This window comes from Dipodomys ordii, unplaced genomic scaffold (assembly GCF_000151885.1).
Source record: "Dipodomys ordii isolate 6190 unplaced genomic scaffold, Dord_2.0 Scaffold47, whole genome shotgun sequence".
Lineage (NCBI taxonomy): Eukaryota > Metazoa > Chordata > Mammalia > Rodentia > Heteromyidae > Dipodomys > Dipodomys ordii.
The window spans coordinates 6084443-6100613 of NW_012267263.1; the positions used below are offsets into that span (position 1 = coordinate 6084443).

Consider the following 16171-nt stretch of genomic DNA (forward strand, 5'->3'; position numbering starts at 1 on the left):
TGTGTGTGTGTGTGTTTAATCTTAGTATATCACCAGTCTTAAAGGGAGCTTCTTGTAGGTCCAGTCTGACTTTTGTCTAGTATACTATTAGGCTAAGACAGTCATGTTCAATGTGATTGGATGATTGTCCTTCCACTAGGAATTTGTCTGGGTTTAAGATATTTTCTGATGACAGGGAAAGACATCTGAGGTCCAAGAATGCACAAAGCCATGACAAGTGGCTGTCTATTCTTCTTACTTTTCTAGTATGACCTGCTCCACCTGCTTAAATTCTTTCAGCTCCATGACCAGTTCCCAGTACTTGAGATACAACCACATGAGCCTACCATTTGGACATTTGTTGGTGTCCCAGACATCTCCACAATGCTTATCATGCTTAAATATGTCAGTTAAGCCAGCTTCCATCTCCAGGTCAGTGGTCCATGGAAGCATGCACCAATAAGTTCTTTTCTAGTTGCAGCTGTACACTACGGGGGCAAATTGGACTGCAGTAGATGTTCTGTCTTTCCACAAGAGCCTCTCCTATCTCCAGCATGAGCTGGGCTTTCCTTTGCCAGTCCTGCCTCTCTTCCAGACAGCTCAGATACACACTTCTTGGACGCTTCAACTGACTTTTTTCTTGCATTACTTGAACCTGTTCCTGTTCTAGAAGCTTCCTTCCTTCCACCAACTTGTGCCCTGAGAGATAGGGGCTTTTCGATAACCAGTTGACCTGTTTTGCTCCTTTTCAGGTTCCAAAGACAGCTGAGAACAACTCTTCAGTGTTTTGAGATGACAGCATGGTACCTGGCTTCAAGGTCCTGTTGGAAAGCAGCTGTTCTCTGATGTTCTCTTTTGTTGTTTCTTTCTGGAACTCCGAAATGCTAATTCCAGCATTGGTACCAATCGGGCATAATTCCACCTGCTCTCATCACCTCTGTCAACTCTGGAATTAGGCAGGAAGTTCCAATTTGGGGGATCATTTAAGTCATTCATGGAGAAATTAGCTCAGGGAGCCCTCAGCTGAGTCCGCCCAAGCCCTGGGCCAGCTCCTCCACGAATTGCTGCGGATGCTTCCAGATGTGCCCAAGGCTGGCTTTGAACTGCAATCCTGAGCTTCCTTTTGCTCAAAGCTAGCACTCTACCATTTGAGGCTCAGCACTACTTCTAGCTTTTTCTGGTTATGTAGTACTGAGGAATTGAACCTGGGGCTTCATGAATGCTAGGCAAGCACTCCACCTCTGAGCTACAACCACTTTGCTGCCAGACTTAACCCATAGCTCCACTTCTGGCTTTTTAGTGGTTAATTGGAGGTTGAAATACTTTTCTCCATGGCCTGGCTGTGAACAGAGATCCTCAGAGCTCAACCTCCTGAGTAGCTAGGGATTACCTGCTTGAGCTCCCAGTGCCCAGCTGATTGTGCAATTTTTGAAGACTTTTAGGTGATTCCAATGTGTAATGAAGTTTGGGACAGGACAATTGTTAGTGTTGTTGTGTTGCTAGGAGGTAGTAAGTTAGCCCAGGTGTTTAGGTTGCTGTGAGAAAAACTGTTGCTTCAAAGTTCTTGCTTTGGCTAGAAAGTGAAAGAGGAACTCCTTTGGGATAAGGATTGAGTTTTGTCTTAACTGTTTTTTTTTTCTAAGATGGAATTAAGATACACCTCAGAAGACACATCTCAGATTGTTCTCTAAATAGCTAGGTGTGTGGTTATGTTTTGAGATGACTTGTGTACTGCTAATCTTATTCCAAAGTCTTTTCACGGTCATTTTATATAAATAGATTTTACCCGATTCAAACTAGCCAATCTTGGACAGGGAACCTGAGCTTAACCAGTCAGAGCAGAGGTGCATTAATGATAAATAAGAAGCTGCCTGCTCTGTCTACGAGCTTGCCACGTTTTTGGCTGATGATGTACCCTTTTGCAGAAGTAAAATTGGCCTTGCTGAAAGGATGCTTTATTTTCGTGTCTACTGTTGTGACTCCAGTGGTTCTTGGAGATTGTATTTATAACAATGCTTCCTTGAATACCGAGGGGGAAAACAGCTCTCAATTCAAATTAGTCATCGAGCAGCACACCTGGAGCCTATCTATAGTGTACATGTACTGCATGTGCTGATTTTTCAATGACCTATAAAACTAGGCACTTAGCAAACACCAATCAGTCGTGGAAGTAATTGACTTCCAATTTTTTTTTGTCTTTTTTTTTTTTTTTTTGCTTTTGGTGATAGTATGGAACCCATGGATTTCCGCATGCTAGCTAAGCTTTCTACCACCGAACTATGCCCAAAGCCTCTAGTTTGATCACTGATGCATCCTCAGAGGCTCTGATACTGCCTGACACACAGTAGGTTCTTAGTGAATGCTTTACAAATAAATTGCCCCGTCGGGAGCTCCAGGAGCTCCTACCTCGGTTTGCAACAGTGCAGCGGATTACTGAAATCCACTTTCATTGGAATTGCCTGGAGGGCGTGGCCTCCCTGGGTTTGGGTCTGTGCTGGGAAACAGCCCGGGCAAGCTCCACCCACAATTCCTCCCGAAGACCAGCCCTAATAAGGTCAGGCTCAGCGGATGCTCGCGCGCATGCGCACCGTTTGAGAGCCAGCGACGACTCCGCCCAGCTCGCTGATGGGGGCGTGGCAAAGGCCGGGCTGAGGGAAAGGGCGGGGCGGAGGCCCGGCTGAGGGAAGGGCGGCCGACCTGAGCGGCTGGAGGCAAGATGCAGGTGAGCACGGCCGGGAGGGGTGAGCCTGGGAGCTGGGGGGCCGGAGGGGTCTGTCTCGGAGGGATCGCGCCCGTGGCGGGCACTAAGGCCGATGGGAAGCGAGCGAAGCGGCGCTGCTAGACCCGGGAGGCCGCGTGCGTCCGGGCCCCCGCGCAGGCGCAGTGCGGAGGAGCGAGCTGCCCCGCGTTGAGATCGGTCTCCTCGGGACCTGCGAAGGAGTGGCCCGCGCAGGTGGCACCACTGACTTCCTGTGTGTGTGTGGGCCCAGACCTAGGCGGAAGCGGGGCTGGGAGCGGTGAGGCGCCCGCCCGCAGCTTTTCACCCCCAACACTGGAGCTGAGATTGGGGTGCCTCTTTATCTGCTCCCCTGTCATCCAGAACTGGGCTCCAGGGTCATGGGGCCTGAACTCTGGGCCTGGGCGCTGTCCCTCAGCTCTTCAGCTCAAGGCAAGCGCTCTACCACTTGAGCCATAGCACCACTTCCGGTTTTCTAGTGGTTTATTGGAGATCAGAGTCTCAATGACTTTCCTGCCTGGGCTGGCTTTGAACCCTGATCCTCAGATCTCAGCCTCCTGAGTAGCTAGGATGACAGGCGTGAGCCACCGGCGCCTGGCAAGTATCCTTTAGTTTTATTTTTTTCTCTACCCCCTCACCCTGCCTCCTGCCCAAGAACAGTCACATCCTCCCAGACTTCACTGTGGCCTGATACTAGGAATGGTTTCTTTTTTTTTTTTTTTCTTGTGAAAATACTGTACAGAGGGGTTACAATTACATGGGCAAGATAGTGAGTACATTTCTTATCAAGGATTGTAGCCTGCTCCTTTGTTCACCCTTTTTTGGGAAATGTAGATGGCATCTCCTTGGTGGTGGAGAGGAGCACTGGGGGTTTGAGGAAGGACACTAAAAATACAGCAAGTTTGTCTTTAAAAGAACATGACAAGAAGCTTCGGGACAGCCTGTGTCTCCTTGTTTATTTTTCCAGTTCCTGACTTTGGGTAGTATGGTGGAACAGGCCTGTAATCCCAGCTCCTCAGAAGCCTGAGATCTGAGGACTGTGGTTTGAAGTCAGCCCAAGAAGCAAAGTCTGTGTGACTCCTAACACCAAATAATGGCCAAAAAGCCAGACATGGGGCTGTAGCTCAAATGGTAGAGGGCTGGCCTTGAGCAAAAAAAACTCAAAGATGGTGCCCAGGTTCTCAGTTCAAGACCCAGGAAATACACACACATGCAACTTCTTCAGAGGTCTCTGACCTGTTGATTTTATTTTTTTTCCTGATAAATAAATCTCAGCAAGATGGAGGCACACAAGATGGAGGCTGAGGCTTGGTTATCCAACTGCTCTTACCCCAGTGCTCCATATTCCAAACCAACTTTGAGCTCTGTTAGCAGTGTTCCTACCAAACCACACAAGCTCAACTTGGGCCACTGAGTTCATCGCCAAGGGCCCACTTTGACATATGTCATTCTGGTGTTAACAGTTTGACTGTTAAGCATGGCAGTATCTGTGTGTGCGTGTGTGCATGCATGCGCACACTTACGTACCAGTCCTGAGACTTGAACTCAGGGCCTAGGTGCTGTGCCCTGAAATTTTTTGCTCAAGGCTAGCGCTCTACCATTTGAGCCACCCTGCTCCACTTCCGTATTTTTTTGGTGATTAATTGAAGAGTGAAGGATCTGCCTCTCCCCTCTAGGCCCAATCTTTTTATGTACCTAAAGATGGCATATGAAGGATTGAGTCCTGCCTTATTCCCCAGGGTCAAACAAAGCACCAGGTGTGTACTCATATGCTCAGCAGGCAGGTCATTTCTACCCTGGCCTCCAAGGAGACAGTAACCCCCCCCCCCCCAGCATTCCACTGTGAGCTTGGCCAGGACATCGCCCTTGATCCCAAGGAGACCACATCATATTTTTTATTTTCCACTTCCTTCTTAAGCCCTATCGAATCCTACCCCAAAATCCAGTCCCTTGCACAACCTCTAAACCCTCAGGGACATATGTGCCCCTTCTTGTTCCTCAGTAAACAGTCCTCACCTGTTGATCGAGTCGGGCCTATTCCTTTTCTGTTCTCCATTTTCTCAACAGAGAGGAGAGTCTAAGAACTTTTCTTGCTGGGCTGGCTTTGACTGGTGATCCTCAGATCTCAGCCTTCTAATTACCCAGGATTATAGGTGTGAGCCACCAGTGCCTGAGAGCCTGGCAGTACCTTTATGACCACAGTGCCTCACATATGCTTGGGAGGGTTGAATAGACCTAAGTCAAGGGCTTTAAAGACGACTTATTGCTTAGTGTTCTGTTAATAAATGTTATTAGTGCTTAATAAACGTGGGCTGTTAGGAGAGACTCCCAAGGGCATCAGCTGTACTAACTTTGGCCTTTAGAGAATGCTGTCAGGCTAATTTGTCTTTCTCCAAGTCTACTACATTATACCTTTGAGATGCTCAGAATGTCATCTTCTTTTAAAGGTGCTTTGTAACTACAAGACCAATAGCCTAATTGACATCATGTTTGTCACGACCTGTTTTGCTGTAGTTTGATGTGCTTGTTCACTGCTTGTCTCTTCCTTTGTAGTAATGTAGGTGACTCTTGGGTTGCCACACTTTACTATGGCTTTCTGTATAGTATCTGTTACATGAATCACTACAAGTCATTAATAAAAATACTGAATGAAAACATGTCAGAGACTTGATTTCAATGTTGATTCTGATTTACATATTATGCTAGTGTATGTGTGTGTGGCCAGTCCTGGGCTTGAACTCAGGACTTGGTTGCTATCCCTGACCTTTTATGCTCAAGGGTAGCACTCAACCACTTGAGCCACAGCTCCATTTCTGGCTTTTTGGTGGTTAATTGAAGATAAGAGTCCCAGACTTTCCTGTCCAGGCTGACTGCAAACCTTGGTCCTTAGATCTCAGCTTCCTGAGTAGCTAGGATTATAAGTGTGAGACAGTGGCTCTCAGCTATATCCTAATAGTTTTTTTCTTTTTGTCAGTTTGGGTCTTGCACTCAGGGTATGGGTGCTGTCCATGAGCTCTTTTGCTTATGGCTAGTGCTCAACTACTTTGAGCCACAGCTCAAAGTTTGAGTAGTTAATTGGAGATTAGAGTTTCAGAGGACTTTTCTGCCCAGGCTGATGCCTGGCTATATCCTAATTGTTTTACCCTAAAACCAGCTCTTCCATGAGGGAAGAGCAGAACAGGAATTGTGGTTCTTTTTGACACTTTCTCAAATAATTCTTAGAAGATTTTGGCTTAAATTCCTCTTTTCCCACTTGGTCCCTTGCTACAAATGGCACCATTCATACTAGGCTTGGCATTCATGGTATTCTTGGCCCTGTTCTAGGACCCCAATGCAGACACTGAGTGGAATGACATCTTACGCAAAAAGGGCATCCTGCCCGCGAAGGAAAGTCTGAAAGAGTTGGAAAAGGAGGCAGAAGAGGAGGAACAGCGAATCCTCCAGCAGTCAGTAGGTGAGTGTTCCCTCCTACTTCTGTAATAAGAGGATCTTCTGACATTGTCACTGTGGGACTTTAAGCCAATCACAAGCATCTCTTAAAAACATCACCATTAGGGGAACATCACAGATGTCCATCAATCCTTATGTTGGTTACAAGTGGTACTTTTTGGTTGGTCATGGGGCTTGAACTCTGGGCCTGAGCGCTGTTCCTGAGCTCTTCAGCTCAAGGATAGCTGTCTACCACTTGAGTCACAGTGCCACTTCTGGTTTTCTGGTGGTTAATTGGAGATAAGAATCTGTCCCATGGACTTTCCTGCCCGAGCTGGCTTTGAACCATGATCCTCAGATCTCAGCCTCCTGAGTAGCTAGGAGTACAGGTGTGAGCCACTGGTACCCAGCACAAGTGGTACTCTTGTGAGTATATAACCTCACTTTTGATAATGCCATGGAAACTTTTTCAGTTTTCACTGTTGATATTTTCCCATGGTTGTAATTAATCTTTGTGGTTTGGCTAGAAAGTGTCAGTTACTAACACATAGTACTTTTCTCAAAGATGGCCTCACTACTTCCCTTAGAATGTATGTTCAGATATTCCCAATTGCTCCAGAGTCCAAATCTCTGAGGCAAGAATCTACACAGTCTTTATTTACTTTTGCAGTGGTGGAGATGGAATCCAGAGCCTTGCATACGCTAGCTAGGCATATGTTCTACCACTGGTACATATACTCAGCTCTGAATCTACAATTTATTTTATTTTATTTTTTGTCAGTCATGGAGTTTGAACGAGGTACTGTCCCTGAGCTTTTTTGCTCGAGGCTAGTGCTCTACCACTTTGAGTCATATCTCCACTTACAGTTTTCTGGTGGTTAATTGAGGGTAACATTCCAAGGACTTTCCTGCCCATGCTGGTTTTTGAACTGTGATACTCAGATGTCAGCTAAGATTAGACTTGAGCCACCAGTGCCTAGTTCTGAATCTACATTTTAAATAAGAGCTTTAAAGGGTTTCAAGTATATGCCACCATTTGAGAACTATTGGTCACAGGAATTTGAACTCTTGTTTTCTGCTTTCACATGTGGGAGCTGATTTAGAGAATTATTAGGTAATATTTAACCAGAGAAGTTTTATTGAATGATGACTGTGTGTCGGGTGCAATGAAGATTTAGTGATGTACTGACTAGACAAAATTCTCAGCCTTCCTGGAACTTCAGTTCCTGTAGTGGAAGCTGACAATTAACAGTAAGGAAATAAGAATGGGAAAGGGGCGAGAAAGGTTGGAAGGGGGGTAGATATAATTCTAGAGAGGGCCTCACCAGATGACACTTGGTGGATGAGAGGAGGTACGGTGAGGTACTTCAGCAAGGGAGAAGATGGCCTGAGATGTTAAGAGGATCTGAGGAGGCCAGTAGAGCTGGGGAGACTGGGAGAAACAACAGAGGCTGCAAAGGGCCCAACCTGCATGTCTTAGTAAGGGCTATGGCTTTCGGGAAGTCACTCAAGTTTTGGAGCCTCCATTCAGGACATCACATTCTCATTTGACTTTTTTGCATGCAACTGGTATTTTTCTGCTTGAGTCATGCCTTCAGTTCCAGCTTTTCCCCCTCCTCCCCCTTACTTTTGTTGGTTGGTTGTAGAGCTCTTAACTCGGGGCCTGGGAGCTATCCCTGAGCTCTTTTGCTCAAGGCTTGCATTCTACCACTTTGAGCCACAGTGCCACTTCTGGTTTTCTGGTGATTAATTGGACATAAGATTCTCAGACTTTCCCACCCAGGTTGCTTTGAACCGCAGTCTTCAGATCTCAGCCTTCTGAGTAGCTAGGATTACAAATGTGAGCCACCAGCCCCCCCAGAGCACCTAGAGTCTCTCAGATTTGTCTGCTTGGGTTGCCTCTGAACCTCCATCTTCAGATTATAGTCTCTTGAGTAGCTAGAATTATAGGTGTGAGCTATCTATGTCTGGCTTGTCCTCATTTTGATACCACTATCCTACTGCTGCCTTACTGAGCTAGAATTTTGTGAGACGGGCAAGACAGAAAGCAAGGAGACCTGTCTGAAAACTCAGGCCAGACTGAGAGTTACCGTTGTCTTCAGCTGGGGAGGTGGTGATGGAAGTGAGAACTGATCAGAGCTAGATGTATTTTGAAATTAGGGACAACAGGGTTTGTTGATGGACCTCCCTGTAATGCTGTAGGATAAAGATGATTCCTGCTGAGCTTGGGCAGCCTGAGGATGGAGCTGTCACCAAATGTTGTGGGCCATGTTAACTGTGGTCTTCTTAGACAAATAGAGACAGTAATTAAGAAGTTGGGTTTGTTTTTCTCCAGTTAGAGAAGTCTGGGCCGAAGGCAAAGCTTAGGACATTGTCAGCGTGTAGTATTTAAAGTTAGCTCATTGGTGCAACACCAAGAGAGTAAGTATGGATAAAGAAGTCAACTGTGCCCTGGGGAATTTTAATCCATAAAAGATTCAACTGATTTAAGCCACTGACAGGAATGGCCTAGGATCAGATGCTGCTCATTATCAAGAAACGTTGGTCACTTGCCAGGATGCTGGTGGCTCTTGCCTGTAATCCTAGCTATTCAGGAGGCTGTAACTCAGGCAGAAAAGTTCATGAGACTCTTGGTTCAGGTGATAGAGCACATGAGACCCTTATCTCCAACTAACCAGCAAAAAGCTAGAAATGGAGCTATGGGTTGGGTGGTAGAGCACTAGCCTTGAGTGAAGAAGTCAAGTGATAATATGAAGCCCTGAGGTCAAGCCCCACCACCCTCATACAAGCATGAACTCACATACACAAAGACATACAATGTAGGTCCCTTGAGTTTGGTGAACTTGCTTAGAGGAGACAGAGTATAGCCTAAAATGTCCATAAATAAGAAAGGGTATTTATGGCAATAAAATGAGATAACATTTCATAGCAATTGGGTAGAAGAAAAGATAGAGCTGCCTGCTGTTCATAAGAAAAAACTAAGTACCTTTAACTCTAGTAGGAAAGGTGTGCTTTGGGAAGACCCTAGTATTCTCCTCTGTTCCTTGGATCATATGAGAACTACTGGTACACCCAGCCAAGACCAGATCCAAGTCTTTTTTAAAAAAAATTTTTATTGTAAAAATACTGTACAGAGGGGTTACAGTTACATGAGCAAGGTAATGACATGTGAAAAACTTATCATTTATACTCTTATTATTGTATGGAGATCAGATGTGTCACATGGTAAAACCATCTTAATGTAGGTCTTTTTAAAATACTTCCAACTTTTTGTGTGTGTTACAACTGGGACTTGACTTTGGAGCCTTGAGCTTTTGCTCAGCTTTTTCTACTTATTGCTAATACTCAACCATGCCTCCAGTTCCAGCTTTCTTCTGGTTAATTGGAAATAGAAGAGTCTCTCAGACTTTTCTGTCCGAGCTGGCTTTGAACCATCATCCCAAGATCTCTGCTTCCTGATTAGCTAGGATTATAGGCATGAGCCAGTAGTACTGGCCCAACTTCTTATATACTAGTGAAATATCTTAAGCAAGCTTTGTCTTGGTGGGATGCTGGTCTTATGATGTGTGCACATACATCTTTAGCAGAAAAGTGAAAACCCCCAAATGCTTATTTGTTCCTCTTTTTGATGTTTTACCTTTGCCAACATCACACAATGCAGTGAAAACGTATGAAGATATGACTTTGGAAGAGTTGGAAGAGAATGAAGATGAATTTAATGAGGATGATGAACGGGCTATTGAGCTGTACAAGTGAGTGCCACAAAGAAGCAATGATTGCTATTCTGGATGGTGATAAATTGTGTGTCCTTTGAGAAAGTTAATTTGAGATATAATTTGGAAAGGATTCCCATTCAACAATAATATTGTATATTTCAGTGAACTGCCCTATAGTAAGTAGATTAGCCTGAATTATTGCAAGGATTGCCTTCTGACAGATGTGGATGCACATACATGTGTGTTCATGCTGCATGTGTGTTAACACGTTTCTTTCCTCCTGTTGGTGCAGGCAGCGAAGACTGGCTGAGTGGAAAGCAACTCAACTGAAGAATAAGTTTGGAGAAGTTTTGGAGATTTCAGGAAAGGATTATGTTCAAGAAGTTACCAAAGCTGGTGAAGGCTTGTGGGTAGTATTGCACCTTTACAAACAAGGGTGAGCTGATCTTCCAAGTTGTCTATAAGATGTTGATCAGCATTTGTCTGAACCTGCATTAGGCTTAGGGTTTGTTTGTTTTTTTTTTTTTGGTCAGTCATGGGGCTTGAACTTTGGGCCTGGGCACCATCCCTCAGCTCTTCAGCCCAAGGCTAGCGCTCTACCACACTTGAGCCATAGCGCCACTTCTGGCTTTTGAGTGGGGCCTGAACTCTGGGCCTAGGCACTGTCCCTCAGCTCTTCAGCTCAAGACTAGCACTCTACCACTTGAGCCACAGCACCACTTCCAGCTTTTTTCTTTTTGCTTATGTGGTGCTGAGGAATCGAACCCAGGGCCTCAGGCATGCAAGGCAAGTGCTCTACCACTGAGCCACCTTCCCAGCCCATTTCTGGCTTTTTCTGTTTATATGGTACTGAGGAATCGAACCCAGGACCTCATGCATGCAAGGCAAGCACTCTACCACTGAGCCCCCTTTTCTTTCTTTCTTTCTTTTTTGTTGGTTGTGGAGCTTGAGCTCTGGGCCTGGGTGCTTTCCCTAAGTTCTTCAGCTCAAGGCAAATACTCTACCAATTGAGCCACAGCGCCACTTCTGGTTTTCTGGTGGTTAATTGGAGAGAAGAGTCTCATGGACTTTCCTGCCCGGACTGGCTTTGAACCACAATCCTCAGATCTCAGCCTCCTGAGTAACTAGGATTACAGGTGTGAGCCACTGGTGCCCGGCAGACTTTGGGTTTTGATTTGTGAGTATGTTCTTAAACTCAGGGCCTCATGCTCTCACTCAGCTTTTTTTGCCTATATTATTTTACCTATATTATTTTATATGATCAGAGGCACATAGGCATTGGGTCTTTGTGTTCTTCCCCTAAGGGTTTACTCCTTTAGTCTGACTGTGTGTGAATGCATGGAGTTCTGTGTAAGTTACCATGTCCCAGTGTATTTTAGGTCTACTGTCCACATACTGGTTTTTTTTGTTATTTGTAACTAATGTTCTTTGTTGCTGATTTTTCCAGATCATAATTCCTAATTTTCACTTTAAGACTTTGAGGTTAATATTTTTGGGTAATTTAAGTGCCCTTGTTAAAGCATAAAATGATCACTTCTATTGTGAGAAAATTCCTGAGTTACCTAACTGTTTAGAGGGTTTTTCAAGAGTATCACTTGTAGGTGGCCGGGGTGACTTTGACCCTGACTGACTGGAGTTACTGGCCTTCAGGGTTCTAGTGTCTTCTTCTGCCTAATCTTGCTCTAATCTGTGTGACTAGGAGTTTCTTTAAATGATGAATGCTTCCTGTCCTAGTGACATTGAGACTTGAATGGACAGAGCAATTATCTTTTATATTGAAGCCATTAAGAATTCATGCTGGTTTTAATTAGTTTGATTCGCTCTTTTTTTTTTTTTTTTTGGACAGTACTAGGGTATGAACTCAGAGTCTTGTGCTCTTCTTCTTGAGCCACATCTCAGTCCTTTTTTTAATTTTTCAGAATAAGTTCTGCTTTATGTCTGGACTAGCCTGGACCTCAGCCCTTCTAATTATGCCTCCCACATTGCTTGGATGAGAGGCATGCATGCTCTACCAAGACATTTATTGAAATGGAATCTCTTGAGCCTCCACTCCTTACCCCTTGGGGCTTGTCTCCAACTGTGATTCTCTTGAACTTAGCTTCCAGACAGAGCAGCTAGGATTACAGGCATGAGCCTGTCTTGCTGGTTTTTTTTTTTAATTTAATTTTATTGTTAAAGTGATGTATAGAGGGGTTACAGTTACATATGTAAGGTGGTGAGTATATTTCTTGTTGAACATGTAATTGTTTTTTGAGAGTTGTTTGTTCAGTATACATTTGTCTTGCTAGTAGTAAACCCATTGTGAAGCTATCTTGGAGGCATGTTTGGATGGGAAGGAACTGTGCTTTATTCGGTATGCACTGATCATAGTTGCTTCTGTTTTCTATTTCTGTGCTCTAGGATTCCCCTGTGTGCCCTTATAAATCAGCACTTCAATGAGCTTGCCAGGAAGTTCCCTGATGTCAAGTTTATCAAGGCCATTTCAACAACCTGCATACCAAATTACCCTGACAGGAATTTGCCCACTATATTTGTATACCGTGGAGGTGATATCAAGGCACAGTTCATTGGTCCCCTGGTGTTCGGTGGAATGAATCTGACAAGAGATGGTAAGAAGACTCTGCAGTGAGTGAGGATGTGTGGACGGTGGGGAGTATTTTTAGTCACTCACAATTAACTCCAGATATAATTTGTTTCTTCAGTTGAATGCTCTGTTTTAAGTTGAAGTTCAATATGAGATCCTTAATTTTTTTATCTAATTCATACAACATATTAGTTATTAGTTTTACTATTGTTTGTATTTCTCTAATATTTTCTCAGTTGAATTTCTAGTAGCTGTCCTGGTCCTGAGGAGTGAACTCAGCCTGGGCATTCTTTGTTAGCATTTTTGCTCAAGACTGTACTCTGCCACTAAGCCATAGCTCTACTTCGGTTAATTGGAAACAAGAGTCTCACAGACTTTCCTGCTTGGGGCTGTCTTTGAACCACGATCTCCAGATCTCAGGCTTCTAAATAGCTAAGATTATAGGTGTGAGCCACTGGCACTGAGCCTCTACTAATTACACATCCCTTTATTCTGCCTTTTAACTCTGAAAGGACTGGGTTGTCCATTACACATGGAGATTTCTACGTATAAAAGAACCTAACCAGAGGCATTCCAGCCAAGGAAAGTTTATCTCTTTACTGAGCTAATATATCCAATTGTGCTTTACTGGCCTTTAAATATATATCTTGAAACATAACTTTACCTCTCTGTTACTCACCTGGGAATAGTCAATGTATGGGAGATATATCAGGCAGTTAAACAAACACTATTTCCTTGTCCAAAGACATACAAATTAATAGTATCTGATTTTGATCTCCTTTGTGAGGAGAGAGAGTCCATTTTCTGTTGATGTAACAAAGGAAAAGTGATTTGCTCTTGGCTGATGATTCTGGAGGCTGGAGAGTCTAGGTACATGGCACTAGTATCTATAGGGCTATGAGGGCTTCATACTAAATCCGTCGGTGTGAGTATGTGGGAGTGGAAGTGGAAAGGGAATCAGGTGTGTGGATGGAGAAGAGCGGCATGGGAGAGGTGCCAGGCTTACTCTTAATCTGCTGCCCGCAAAGCCATCTAGTCTGATGAGAAGGAAGGGCGCCAGTCTCTCTCAAAGGCCTAACACCTCTCAAAGGCCCTGACTCCCAACACTGGGGAAACCAAAACTCATATGTTTGGTCATAGACTAAGCACAGGTAGGCCAAAGCAGTGTGCTGTTGTAGCTAGACTTTACTTACAGAAAAAGACCTACAGATATTACCAAGGAATAACAACATTAATATACAGTAATTGTGCGCATTGTAACGATGAATACCAGTCACATACTTAATACCATAGGTGTGCATGTGTCGATTCATAAATATATTCTTGAGTTAAAATCAAAATTTTTTAAAAGAAATGTGTACTTAGAGTGGAAAATCATTTACATGAATCCCGTAACCCAACTAATGAGGTATGATTGACCACAACAAAAGATGCCTATGTTGAAGGTATAGAACATGATTGTTTGATAGGGAATGCAGTGCAAAATGATTGCCACATCAAGCTAATTAATAATCACCATTGCCTTACACTTACCTTTCTTTTCTTTTTTATTATGGTGTATTTCAAGTTTATAGTGTGTTATTATTAACAATGGTCACCATGGTGTACATTAGACTTGGGAGGTTATTTGTCTTACATCTGAAAAGTGTGTACCATTGGACCACGATCCCCATTTACCCCTGGACACCAGTAACCACTGTTTTACTCTCTGATTCATGAGTACTTTAATAGGACTTCCAGTGCAATTGGTTGCTGAATGTTAGTGAAAGTCCTAAGCAGATCATCCCAGCATTGGCCTGCCTTGTAAGCAGGCTGTTGATTGGCTTCAATGTCTCAGGAAGCCCTGGGTTCTACCTGAGTTCGTTGATGAAATTTGCATCATTTGGTTTTACTTCACCAGGTCTTACTACACTGGTGTGGAATTTTACTGGTTGAAAGAGAGTGAAATACAAGAGGTTACTGATTCGTCACTTTCTAATGCTTTTATTTTTTATTTTTATCATCTCTAGGGTATCATCATACAAATATTCCTTGACCAAATAGGCGAGCTATTAGACATGAAGCTGGAAAATTTCCTGTTGTTAACTAAAATTGGATTTAATGATGAGATTGCCAGCAGATCTGTGGAGTTTTTTTTAACCCCTCCAACTAGAAACCTGCCTCTTTCTTTACTGGGAAATTACCTAAGCTGAGAAACGATGGTAGCTAGAGGACAGATTTATTTTTTGTGTTTACTGTCATTTTTTTGTACAAGTTCAAGTCTACGTAGTGTCTCCTTTGATCTTATCATTTGAAAAAAGTGTTTGATAAAAGTATCTGATATTTTCCTTCATAGATATCTAAATTTTTCCCCCATCTCTTTGGGCACCTTAAAATTGTAGCACTAATATTGCCACCAAATTTGGGAGCTTATGTTTTGTACCCAGAACAAAAAGCTGATTCAATCATGGGCATAATGGTGAGAGACCCCAAGCAGTGCCTTTGGTGTCTTTGGTATCCTTGGTATCTTTGGTGATTGGTTTCTCTGTCTTTTATCATGCAGAGCTGGAGTGGAAACTATCTGAGTCTGGAGCGATCAAGACAGACCTAGAGGAGAACCCCAAGAAACCCATTGAAGACAAGTTGCTATCCTTAGTGCGGGGCTCTGTCCCCATGAGGAGCGGCAGCAGCTCCGACAGTGACTAAACCAAGGCTTCAGCAGCCATAACTTTTGAACTTTTTTGATGTGACATATAATCTGGATGTATCTTCAGAAGAAAAAAGCAAGAACACATCTTTTTTTGATTTTTTTTAGCCTTTTCACAATTATACTTTAAATGTTATATGTTTCAGAAATTAATGCTGGGAATTATATTAAATTTCTGGAAACTTTTTTTAAATTAATAACATTAAAAGCTAAACCAGTTGTTCAAATAAAAAAAATACATAGGAGGCTGGACATTGCCTCCTGTTACAGGCTTATGCCTGTAATCCTAGCAATTCAGGAGGCTGAGATCTGAGGATCAAGGGGCAGAGCCAACCCTGGCTCTTATCTCCAATTAATCACCAGAAACTGGAAGTGGCACTGTGGCTCAAGTGGTAGAGCACTAGCCTTGAGTTGAAGAGCTCAGGGACAGTGCCCAGGCCCAGAGTTCAAACCCTGTGACCCATCACCTCCAAAAAAAAAAAAAAATCAGAGTGCACAGTACTTCCTTATTGTAGACTTTATTTTTGGCTTTAATTCATCTGTCAGAAGTGTCTTATTTTTTTAAGTTTGAGCTAGTGCTGCTGATGAAAACATGTTTTCTGTAACTGTTTACTTTGAAGGGTGTTCATGAAACTTTAATTGCAAGGTAGAAGCAACTTGGTGAGTTGTGTGTGTGTCACATAACTGGTTGTGTGTGGTTTAGGAGAACTGCCTTCTTAGAGTTTCCTTGGTAGCTGACCTTACAATGAATGTATGTGGTACAAGGGGGAGAAGAGACAAAGAGGGTGGTTTGATTTGGTATTTGCCCAAGAACTGGAATTCACTCACAAAAAGAAGTGTGCTTGAACATGGGCAGTCCCCATAGTGATGGAGAACTTCAAGCTGGATTCATTTAGGAGCTCAAGCAGCATCTGATTCTAGAATTCACTGTGTCCCATTGATCTAGATTTGAACTGCCCCATCATTTTGCCTCTATTCCAGGAAAAGCTCTTATCAGTGGATTATGGGAGCTTGTGTGGAAGAAGAGTTCAGATGCCTGG

The 16171-nt window shown here is 43.6% G+C and overlaps 1 protein-coding gene and 1 pseudogene across 1 annotated transcript; one reads left to right on the plus strand and one right to left on the minus strand.

Annotated features, from left to right (window-relative positions):
* Positions 1-234: 234 nt before the first annotated feature.
* On the minus strand, positions 235-975 carry LOC105988244 (annotated as a pseudogene).
* Positions 976-2614: 1639 nt separating this feature from the next.
* On the plus strand, positions 2615-15328 carry Pdcl3 (phosducin-like 3). Its single transcript, XM_013019890.1, has 6 exons — positions 2615-2701; positions 6041-6170; positions 9807-9897; positions 10154-10297; positions 12262-12470; positions 14988-15328. The coding sequence occupies exons 1-6, from the start codon at positions 2696-2698 to the stop codon at positions 15128-15130; spliced, it is 723 nt and encodes a 240-aa protein (XP_012875344.1). The 5' UTR covers positions 2615-2695; the 3' UTR covers positions 15131-15328.
* Positions 15329-16171: the final 843 nt, after the last annotated feature.

Bases quoted from the DNA above. Each gene is read 5' to 3' on its own strand.
- Pdcl3 (XM_013019890.1), top strand. The intron at 6,171-9,806 runs GTGAGTGTTCCC...CACACAATGCAG, and splicing joins AATCCTCCAGCAGTCAGTAG to TGAAAACGTATGAAGATATG. The intron at 9,898-10,153 runs GTGAGTGCCACA...CTGTTGGTGCAG, and splicing joins CGGGCTATTGAGCTGTACAA to GCAGCGAAGACTGGCTGAGT.